This window comes from Suncus etruscus, chromosome 14, assembly GCF_024139225.1.
Source record: "Suncus etruscus isolate mSunEtr1 chromosome 14, mSunEtr1.pri.cur, whole genome shotgun sequence".
Taxonomy (NCBI): domain Eukaryota; kingdom Metazoa; phylum Chordata; class Mammalia; order Eulipotyphla; family Soricidae; genus Suncus; species Suncus etruscus.
The window spans coordinates 2,446,835-2,458,256 of record NC_064861.1 but is presented as its reverse complement, the minus strand read 5'-3'; the positions used below and the strand labels follow the sequence as shown (position 1 = coordinate 2,458,256).

The 11,422-nt window shown below is 52.2% G+C and overlaps 1 protein-coding gene across 1 annotated transcript; it reads right to left on the bottom strand.

Moving 5' to 3' along the window:
* Positions 1-1,253: 1,253 nt before the first annotated feature.
* CISD2 (CDGSH iron sulfur domain 2) lies at positions 1,254-10,140 on the bottom strand. The gene is made up of 3 exons (XM_049786966.1): positions 10,010-10,140; positions 4,685-4,899; positions 1,254-1,605 (listed from the first exon to the last, which is right to left on the bottom strand). Exons 1-3 carry the CDS (start codon positions 10,110-10,112, stop codon positions 1,516-1,518), a joined length of 408 nt encoding a protein of 135 aa, XP_049642923.1. The 5' UTR covers positions 10,113-10,140; the 3' UTR covers positions 1,254-1,515.
* Positions 10,141-11,422: the final 1,282 nt, after the last annotated feature.

Genomic DNA, 11,422 nt, shown 5'->3' with positions numbered 1-11,422 from the left:
TGTAACCAGGACTGAATTTTATTTGGGCGGGGGCAAATTTTTATTTGGTGTGTGCTTAGGCTTCCCCCTCCTGGCTCTGTGCTCAGGGATCTTTCTTGGCGGGGCTCAGAGGACCACACTTGGTGTTGGGAATCTAGTCTGGGGTGGGAATGGGGGCAAGGCCAGCAAACACCTTAGCCGCTTTTCCAGCCTTGGAACCATAACTGTCCAATCCCGCCCTAGTAACAGGGAGACACCAGGCTCACAGAGCATCCCATCTGTGAAGGCTGAACTCAGGCCAAGCTCTAGGCATGGGACAGCTGGTTACCCTTCCCCAGAGATAGTAGGCACAGGGAACTGTGTCCACTGCACACAGACCTTGGGGCCTTGGGAGTGAGGCTCTAGGGACCATGTAGAGACCATTAGGGCTGAAGAGTTTTCCATACTCCACAGGGCGTTTGTTATGAAAAATTCCTATACTTTGCATTTTCTTTCTCTGCACGGTTGAAAGAAAATTGCAGACATGACTTTGGACAATAACCTACAGGCAGAGCCCCTTGATTCTGTAGGTGCCCAGTGGTTCCCCTGCCCCAGCTGAGTCAGATAGGACCCATACATGGCACGCAAAGAGACAGATGGCTGGTCCTCAGGAACATAAACACTGTGCTTCTATTTTATATCCAGTTTGTATCTTTTCTGAAACTGGTGTATTTTCATTTTATTGGACAATAGTCTCATTAGTGCAAGTACTGTACTTTCTGGAAAACTCAAGTACTTCTTGAGAGCAGTGTTTTTCTTACTGGAAGGCCACAAGGAGAAACAACACTTCAAATAATCACATTTGGGGCTGGAGTAACTATAGCGGGAGAGTACTTGCCTTGCACATGGCTCACTTAGGCTTGATCCTTGGCATCCCGTGTGGTTCCAGGAGTGTCCCTGAATGCACAGCCTGAAGTAAGGCCTAAGCACCACGAGATAGCCCCAAAACAACAACAAAAAAGATTACATATAGGGGGTCAGAGAGATAGCATGGAGCATTTGCCTTGCATGCAGGAAAATGGAGGTTCAAATCCCGGTATCCCATATGGTTCGGTTCCTAGAGCCTGCCGGGGCGATTTCTGAGCGTAGAGCCAGGAGTAACCCCCCTGAGTGCTGCCGGGTGTGACCCAACACCCACCCCCCCAATCACATATAGAGCAAACTCAAAGGTGATATACCTGATAGCATAGGGATAAAAGCGTGCACTGTAGGCTTTGTCCCAAATCCCAATCCGCAAACTGCTTTGGATCTGTTGGTTTTATTGCAAGACTATTTGCTAATTCTTGGGTGTGGGAATAAAAGGAGTATACAATTTAATTCCTCTATTAAGGACTTCTTGACTATACAAATTATCAAATATAAATGGTAGTGCAGAAAGAAAATGAAGAGGCATAATTAATTACTAGCCAGCAGCAATGATCAAGACTGTCATGGGAAATTTTTCCTGGACATGTGGAAGGAGCCTGCCCTGGTGCACAGTTCCGTGGGACAACTTGGCTACACTTCCTTTTTCTTCAGGATCAGCGGGCCCACGTTATCGCCTGTCAGCTCATTGTGCTTGTTGTGAGACCCATCACAGGCAGGAAACTAGAAACAAAATACATGAGTGTTAATAAAAAAGATATTCTAGGGGAATTAGAGTGATAGCACAGTGGTTAGGGCATTTGCCTTGCAAGCAGCTGACCCGGGTTTGGTCCTCGGCATACCATATAATCTCCCAAGTCTTCCAGGAGTAACCTCTGAACAATGGTGAGTATGGCCCCAAAACAAACAAACAAAAGATTCCAGGACAAGAGCAATAGCACAGCAGACAGGATTTTTACCTTGCATGAAGCTGCCCCAGGTTTGATCCCCAGTGTCCATAGGGTACCCAAGCCTGAGAGGAGTGATTCCTAAGTGCAGAGCCAGAAATAACACCTGAGCCGTCAGGTATGGCCCCAAAACCAAAACCAACCAATCAAACAAACAACAAAAAAAACTATTGCAGTTAGGGGCCACAGAGGTAGAACAGAAGGTACTCTGTTATCTCCCTCCCACAAAAAATAAAATAGACAATGCTATAAATAATAATAGCATTTTAGCAAACATGTTCTCTCTGTATTTGCTCTACACATCTACTTTTAGAAACAAAATTGGGATCATACTCTAAAAATATTTCCTTTATTCCATGACATCACACTCTAGTGTCTTGAACTAATCTTTAGAAACCAGAGATTTGCGAGATTTGTATTCTTCTGTGAGAGGTGCTTGCCCCACCCCCCACCCTCAGTGGTACACTTAGGAAGGCTTCCACTCCAGCTCTCTGAATCATCTTCTTATCCCATAGAAACATGATCTGTTCCCACATCCTACATCATATCACACTTTACTAGTCTCCACAGGTGCCTGGGCTGATCCTGAAAACCTGCTGTAATAGAAGAATGTGTCAGGATCAGCAGGGCACTTAAAACCTGAAATAGCCCATGACAAAAGAGTTGATTTCAGAGCTAGAGAAACAGCACCATGAGGGAGGGAGCTTAAGTTGCATATGGCTGACCTAGATTCAATCCTGGAATCCCATATGGCTCTCCAGAGCCCACCAGGAGTGATTTCTTTATTTAAAAAAAATTTGGGGGGAGGGGGCCGGAGAGATAGCATGAAGGTAGGGTGTTTGTCTTGCATGAAGAAGGCCGTCGGTTCGAATCCTGGCATCCCATATGGTCCCCAAGCCTGGCAGGAGCGATTTCTGAGCATAGAGCCAGGAGTAACTAACCCCTGAGCGCTGCCGGGTGTGACCCAAAAACCAAAAAAAAAAAAAAAAAAATTGATTGATTGATTGGTTGGTTTTTGGGCTACACTCAGCAGTACTCAGGGGTCACTTCTGGTCCTGCACTCAGAAATCGTCCCTGGCAGGCTGGGGATGCCAGAAATCAAACCAAGTCCCTCCCCAGGTCGGCCGCACACAAGGCAAATGTCCTACTGCTGTGCTGTCTCTCCGGCCTAGGAGTGATTTCTGAGTGCAGAGCTAGGAGTAAGCTATGAATACCACTGGATGTCACACTCATCTCTCTCTCTCTCTCTCTCTCTCTCTCTCTCTCTCTCTCTCTCTCTCTCTCTCTCTCTCACTCACACACACACAAATTTTCATCAACAACTTAACATAACTCACTTCAAAGTTCTTTTAAAATTCTCACAATGAAAATTTAAAGTTCTCACATTAAGAACCAATCAGAGAGGGCCTGGAGAGATAGCACAGCGGTGTTTGCCTTGCAAGCAGCCGATCCAGGACCAAAGGTGGTTGGTTCGAATCCCAGTGTCCCATATGGTCCCCTGTGCCTGCCAGGAGCTATTTCTGAGCAGACAGCCAGGAGTAACCCCCGAGCACCGCCGGGTGTGACCCAAAAACCAAAAAAAAAAAAAAACCAAACAAAAAAAAACAAAAAAACAAGAACCAATCAGAGGTTGGAGAAATAATATAGCAGGCAGGACACTTGCCTTGCATGTGCTGACCTGGGTTTCGTCATCCCGTAGGGTCCCCATTGCTTGCCAAAAGTGATCCCTGAGCACAGAGCCAGAAGTAAATCCTGCATACCAATAGGTTTGGCCCAAGATCAGAAAACAAACAAACTCATAATTATAGTGTATTAGCTTACAACCAAGGTACCATATATACATCGCTTCACTAAATCCTTAAGAATGTCTATTAAGGGGCCGGGCGGTGGCGCTTGAGGTAAGGTGCCTGCCTTACCTGCGCTAGCCTAGGAGACGGACCGCGGTTCGATCCCCCGGCGCCCCATATGGTCCCCCAAGCCAGGAGCGACTTCTGAGCGCATAGCCAGGAGTAACCCCTGAGTGTCACCGGGTGTGGCCCAAAAACCAAAAAAAAAAAAAAAAAAAAAGAATGTCTATTAAGATGATCTGCTTTATGGAGCTGGAGAGATAGCATGGAGGCAAGGCGTTTTTGCCTTGCATGCAGAAGGACGGTGGTTCGAATCCCAGCATCCCATATGGTCCCCTGAGCCTGCCAGGAGCGAGAGCGTAGAGCCAGGAATAATCTCTGAGCGGCGCTGAGTGTGACACCCCCCAAAAAAAAGATGATCTTTTTAAAAATTCAGATCAGAGATTAAAAAGTAAGTAAGCTGGGGCCAAGAGATAAAAGAGTGGGGAGGGTGCTTGCCTTGCATAAAGCCAACCCATGTTTGATCCCTGGCATCCATATGATCCCCCAATTTCCCTGGAGTGATTCCTGAGTATGGAGTCAGGAGTAACCCGAGCACCGCTGGATGTAGCCCCCCAAAAAATCCCAATAAGTTAAATTACCACCCCGAACTCACTATACTCAGGGGTTACTCTTGGCTCTGCACTGCTGGAAATCAGAAATCACTCGTGGCAGGCACAGGGGACCACATGGAAGGCCGGGATTCAAACCACCATCCATCTTGAATTAGCTTAGTGCAAGGCAAATGCCCTACCACTCCAGTCCCTACAGATGATTCTGATTCCAAACCTTAGGCAGGTGATTTTCCACTCAGAACAGGACTGTTGCATCCAACCAGCCAGCAGCCAGCCACTCCCCATCCCTGCAACTCTGGCTTTCCTCACAGGGAGGTGCGCCTCGCCCAGCAGGGCTTCCCAGGCAGGGCCAAGCAAGCTGCCGCCTTACTGTCTTACCGCCTTACTGTCTTACCGTCTTGGAGCGCCAGCAGCGACAATATGCTGCCTTGGTGAGACACAGGTCTTCGATGTTGATCTCATTGACAACTTTAGGGTTTTCTTTCTGGATTTTAAGGTTGATCAAGCTGTCCTTCTGCTGCTTCTTTTTGGGGAGGAATGGCCGGACGGCCAGGTAGCCGAGCAGTGCCAACACACCAAGAAAAGGCAATAGCCGGAGCCATTCTGCAACTGAGTGTGGGGGACAGGGTTAGTCTGCGAGGTTTAGGGCAATTCCCCCCCATCACCCCAGCAGACACATCACCTGTCTAGCCCAGCACTTCTCACCTGGGGCTAGGGCACTTTCAGGGCTCCCTAGGATTTCTCCAGGGAAACACAAAGAAAAATCTCACTCAAGAGGACCCGGAGAGATAGCACAGCGGCATTTGCCTTGCAAGCAGCCGATCCAGGACCAAAGGTGGTTGGTTCGAATCCCAGTGTCCCATAGGGTCTCCCGTGCCTGCCAGGAGCTATTTCTGAGCAGACAAACAGGAGTAACCCCTGAGCCCTGAGCCGGGTGTGGCCAAAAAAAAAAAAAAAAAAGACCTAGATATCAGGCCTGAAACCATAAGGTATATAAAAAAACACGTATGTAAAACACTGTATGACATTGCAATTAAAGGTATCTTCAAGGAGGAAATAGCACTCTCCAAACAAGTGGAAGCAGAGATAAACATTTGGGACTATATTAAGCTGAGAAGCTTCTGCACCTCAAAGGAAATAGTGCCTAAGATACAAAAGCCACCCACAAAATGGGAGAAACTATTCACTCGATAACCATCAGACAAGGGACTAATATCAAAAAATATACAAGGTGCAGACAGAACTTAAGAAGAAAAAAACAGGGCCCGGAGAGATAGCACAGCAGCGTTTGCCTTGCAAGCAGCCGATCCAGGACCTAAGGTGGTTGGTTCAAATCCCGGTGTCCCATAGGGTCCCCCGTGCCTGCCAGGAGCTATTTCTGAGCAGACAGCCAGGAGTAACCCCTGAGCACCACCAGGTGTGGCCCAAAAACAAACAAAAAAAAAAAAAGAAGAAAACATATAACCCCATCAAAAAATGGGGAGAAGAACAGATACTTTGTCAATGAAGAAATACAAATGGCCAAAAGACACACGAAAAAATGTTCCACATCATTAATCATCAAGGAGATGCAAAACTACAATGAGGTGGGCTGGAGAGATAGCATAGAGTTAAGGTGTTTGTTTTGTTTTGCATGCAAAAGGATGGTGGTTCGAATCCGGCATCCCATATGGTGCCCCAAGCCTGCCAGGAGCGATTTCTGAGCATAGAGTCAGGAGTAACCCCTGAGCGCTGCCGGGTGTGACCCCCCAAAAAACCAAACAAAATAAAACTACAATGAGGTACCATCTCACACCACAGAGACTGGCACACATCACAAAGAACAAGAATAATCATGGGGCCGGAAAGATAGCATGGAGGTAAGGTGTTTGCCTTTCATGCAGCAGGTCATTGGTTCAAATGGTCCCCTGTGCCTGCCAGGAGCAATTTCTGAGCATGGAGCCAGAAGTAACCCCTGAGCACTGCTGGGTGTGACCCAAAAACCAAAAACCAAAAAAAAAAAAAAAAAAAAAAAAAAAATCAATAAGTGCTGGTGGGGATGTAGAGAAAAAGGAACTCTTATTTACTGCTCACTGCTGTGAGAATGCCGTCTAGTCCAGCCTTTATGAAAAACAATATGGAGATTCCTCAAAACACTGGAAATTGAACTCCCATATGATCCAGCTATTCCATTCCTAGGGATATACCCTAGGAACACAAAAATATACTACAAAATTCCCTTCCTCACACTTATATTCGCAGCACTTTTTACAATAGCCAGACTCTGGAAACAACCAAGATGCCCTTCAACAGATGAATGGCTAAAGAAACTGCTGCGGACTTTTATCATAATTAGATAAAAGTCCCTGAAGCAAACCTTAGTGGGTTTATTTTTCCACTGGGAATCAAGCGGATGCACGAGCGGACGAACATGAAATATGAAATAAATGAAACCACACAGAATTACATGGTGAAAACAAGCAGCGAGGGAGAGGCCAGAGAGTTTATTTCTTGAATCAGGCCTTATATAGATGGATTTTTGGGGCGTAGCCAGGGAGAAAAGAAAAGGGGATGAACCAATGAGATCAGAGCTAAAATTAGCATATGAAGAGACAGGTAAAGAGAAACCAGATACCTTTAAGGAAATGGGGGGAGAGAGATCACAAAAGAGCTCAGCAGGAGACTTTTGGCGGTTTTTTCTGTACTGTATATTCTTTGTTTTAGGAGAAACACTGAGGCCTGGTTATAGAGAGCAGGGTCACAGTCACATGGTGGGTATGAGAGAAATATTGCTAGCCATCCACGCAAAGGATCCATCCATAATAGACCTCTATGCGGGTCTTCTAGCAGATGTTTCTTGGAAGAAAAAGTTAGAGTGCACCAGGAAAGCCAGGGAGGCAATTTTGGTGCGTGCCCCCCTAAGTGGGGGGTAACAAGAAACGGTGGTATGGGCCCGGAGAGATAGCACAGCAGCGTTTGCCTTGCAAGCAGCAGATCCAGGACCAAAGGTGGTTGGTTCGAATCCCTGTGTCCCTTATGGTCCCCCGTGCCTGCCAGGAGCTATTTCTGAGCAGACAGCCAGGAGTCACCCCTGAGCACCGCCGGGTGTGGCCCAAAAACCAAAAAAAAAAAAAAAAAAAAAAAAAAAAAGAAAGAAAAAGAAATGGTGGTACATATACACAATGGAATATTATGCAGCCGTCAGGAAAGATGAAGTCATAAAATTTTCCTATACATGGATGCACATGGAATCTAGTATGCTGAGTGAAATAAGTCAGAGAGAAAGACATAGACACAGAATACTCACTTATCTATGGGTTTTGAGAAAGATCAAAGACATTACTGTTTCCCAGAGACAATAGAGTTAAGGGCTGGAAGGACCTGTTCACAAAGTGAAGCTCACCACAAAGAGTGGTGAAAGCTGTTAGGGAAATAACTACACTAACAGTTAAAATGACAATGTTAAAGAATGAGAGAAGTAGAATGCCTGTTGCAAATACAGGCAGTGGGAGGGGGGAGGGGGCATTGGTGGTGGGAATATTGTACTGGTGAAGGGGGGGGATTCTGTTTACGACTGAAACCCAACTACAAACTTGCTTGTAATCATGGTGCTTAAATAAAGATTCATATATTAGATAAAAAGGGGGGGCGGAGAGATAGCACAGGGGTAATGCGTTTGCCTTAGAAGCAGAAGGACGGTGGTTCAAATCCTGGCATCCCATATGGTTCCGTGAGTGTGCCAGGAGCGATTTCTGAGCATAGAGCCAGGAGTAACCCCTGAGCACTGCCAGGTGTGACCCAAAAAACAAAAACAAAACAAAACAAAAAAGTAAAAAAAAACAAAAACAGGAGTGAGACTAGAGAGATAGTACAGAGAGGACGGCACTTGCCTTGCAAGAGGCCAAATCCATCAGAGCCCCACCTGGAGTGATTCATGAAAACAGAGCAAGGGGTAACTCCTGAGCATTGCCAAGTGTGGCCCAACACCACCTGCCCCAGCAAAAGAAGAAAACGGCTTAGGCAGGCCAATTTGATGCCAGCTGTGTGACTGGAGATCTGTGCCCCTCATTTGTTGTACCACCCCACAGACCCCCTACAAGCCAGAGCAGAGCAATGCCCCATGGAACTAGCGCACATTTGTGCCCATGTGCCTGATTTACAGCAGTGGTGATGTTGGAGCACCCACAAGTTTCAGGGGATTCCCCGAACATTCAGTTCCAAACCACAGGGAGCTGGACCTCCCTCTGCAGACCCCGAGAGACCACCTCCCTGTTTTGGTGTAAGGCCTCTTAACACCTTGGTGAGGGGCCTTGCTGGTGGCTCTAGGGGAGGTCCTTCAGGAAAACTGCCAGCCCTCAAGTGCGCCCAGTGTTTGTGCCAGGAAGAAGCAGCAGCCCAGGAGGGCCAGACTGTGAGAGGAATTTTTGGGGGGCTGCTCTGGATGACATGTAGAGTGCATACCGGGTCCCACTGTCAGGACCGCCATACTCTCCCCGGCTCCACCCCACCAGCTCTGTCCTCTGAGATGCCGAGTCTCCACTTCCTCCCTGGGCTCCCCAAGAGATGCAGTGTAGGGGTCGGAGATAGCACAGCATTAGGGCATTTGCCTTGCATGTGGCCGACCCAGGAGGGAGCTGGGTTCAATCCCTGATGCCATGTGGTCTCCCAAATCGCCTGCCAGGGGCGATCCTTGAGCACCGCTGGGTGTGGCCCCTAAACAATAAATAAAGTTTAAAAAAAGGGGGGCAGGAGCTGTGGTGCAAGTGGTAGAGCCACGCGCTACCATAGGACGGACAGCAGTTTGATGCCCGGCATCCCCTAGGGTCCCCCAAGCCAGGAACGATTTCCGAACGCATTAGCCAGGGGTCGCCGCTGAGCGTCGCCGGGTGTGGCCCCCAAAACCACCCCCCCCCGACAAAAAGAGAAATGCAGTGTCATCCGGAGACTCAACAAGCTCAAAATAGGGAAGGAAAAGCCGGCCACAGTGCAGGCTGCTTGGGTTCATTTTCGTCATCAGAAAGTGAAATGTGTCCGGCTACCGTGGCCCCTTTTGACACTGCGGTGGCTGGAAAGTCACCCTCGGGTTCTCATCCAACAAGGGTCACGTCTGCGGCGAGGCGAGGCGAGGCGAGGCGAGGCGAGGCGAGGCGCGGTGTCTGTGTCCGAGGGGCCGCGGAGGGGCCGCTCGGTTGCTGAGACAGGGAAGCGGACACAGCGGCTGCAGACGGCCGCGGCCACGGCCACGGCCACGGCCACATCCCGGGGCACGGCGCTGCGCGGGGCTCCGGTGAGCAGACGCGGAGACGCGGCGCTGCCCCTGGGCCCCGAGCAGGCCTCGCGTCGGGGGTGGCAGAGCGCGGGACGGTCGCGGGCGGAGTTTCCGAGCGTCGGTGCCGGCGGAGGCCACCGCGGGGGAAGGCGAGCTGCCTCGGGGGCCCCAAGGCGGCAGCGCGTCGCGCGGGTCAGCGCGGGCTGGGCACTCGGGCTCGCTCGGCGCGCCTGTCCGCGGCCACCGGGAACCGAGCTGCGCCCACTCCGGACGCGCCGCGCGGGCCGAGCTCCGACCGCGCCCACAGCCGCCCTGGCTCGCGTCCGGCAGGGCGACCCACAACGGCCGCCCGCCGCGCACACGGCCCCTGCGCGGCGCCCGGCCCCAGCACCCCGCGGACGGCGGCTCCGGGCCCGGCCGTCCTTCCGTCCGTCCTCCCGTCCCTCCTTCCTCTCGCGCGCGGCCCGTTACCTGTGAGGCGCGCGAAGCCGGCGACGCTGTCGGGCACGGGCAGCCGCCGCAGGTAGGCGGGCAGCTGCACCTTGACGATGCGCGCCACGCTGTCCAGCACCATCCTGGCGCGGTCCTCGCCGCCCGGCCGCCCGGCCCCCCGGCCCCCCCCCCGGCCCCGCGCGCCTGCGCACGCGCACGCGCACGCGCACTCGGCCGGGGCGGCTGGGGGCGTGGCCTCGCGGGGCGCAGAGCTGACCTGCCGGGCCCCGATTGGCCTCCGCGGGCGCGGCCGGATGACGCCACGCGGCGCGGCGCGCGGCGCACGCGCGTCAGGGCGGGGACGGCCACTCCGCCCGGGGGAGAGTTCGGCTGCGGGCGCGGGACCTGCCCCGTGCGTGGTCTGCGGCGTTGCCTGGCGCTCCGCCCACGTCGCCGTCGCAGCTCACGGCTTCGTGCGCGGGTCGTCGAGGCGGAGGCGGAGGCGGAGGCGGAGGCGGCGGCGGGGCGGCTGCTGCCGCTGCTCGCTCGTACCGCGTGTCCGCCACGGCCCCACACCATGCACTCACGTTGGTGGGCGTCCTCCTGTCCAGAGTGGTCCCCGAGCGCGGGGGTGGGGGTTCCGGGTGGGAACCGGACGCCCCTTCTCCGGGGCGGAGGGCGGCGGGACGGACGCCTTCGGCCAGCTGGCAGCACTCGAGAGCTCGGGAAGGCCTTGGCTAGGACCCGCCGCGCGCACACACTCGCACTCGCACACGCACGCCCACGCCCTCGGGAGCGACAGGCCTCGTGACCTGCAGGAAGCGTCTGAGTCCCAGGGCACAAGTGACGGGCCTGGCGCACACCCAGGGGGCAGCCTGCGGCCCCCAGCCCCGCATCCACACACTCAGTTGCGGATCTGTCTCCTCGAACGGCAGCCGTGGCCCCTCCCAGCTCCGTCCGGCTGGGCTGGTGTTGGGGGTCAGGCAGGGCTCAAGTCATCAAGGAGGCCATGAGAGCTGCGCAGCCCAGGACCTGCTCTGTTGACTTGCTTCAAACAAACAAACAAAAACCCTGTGTTTTGTGTTTGTGTGTGGGGTCCCCTAGTGTTTCTTCTGGAAAGGGGGTGGTAGGCTGGAAACTGGGGGGGTCCCTCTGCTTGGCGCATCGTAGAAGCGGTGTGCAGAATCTCCCCAGGTTCCTGGCAGGCCTCAGGCAGCTGCTTGCCTGAAGCCTGGCTGGCCGTGAAGGTAGCACTTCTCTGCTGGGTTCTGAGAATAGTCTCAATCGGAACCCTCCCACTTCTACTTAGATAGTCCCGGGGGCAGGTCAGAGTTGGGTCTGCCTGGATCAGAGTGGCTCCTATTGGAGGGAGGTTCCTGAAGTAGAATAACTGCTCACTTGAGGCTGTCCCAGCTGTGCTATCTCTCCGGTCTCTGTTGCTGTTATTTCGTA

Coding starts and splice junctions, on each gene's coding strand:
- CISD2 (XM_049786966.1), bottom strand. CDS start 10,112: ATGGTGCTGGACAGCGTGGCGCGCATCGTCAAGGTGCAGCTGCCCGCC. Junction 4,900..10,009: donor CGGCTTCGCGCGCCTCACAG/GTAACGGGCCGC, acceptor CCCCACACTCAG/TTGCAGAATGGCTCCGGCTA. Junction 1,606..4,684: donor GCTGCTGGCGCTCCAAGACG/GTAAGACAGTAA, acceptor TTTTGTTTCTAG/TTTCCTGCCTGTGATGGGTC.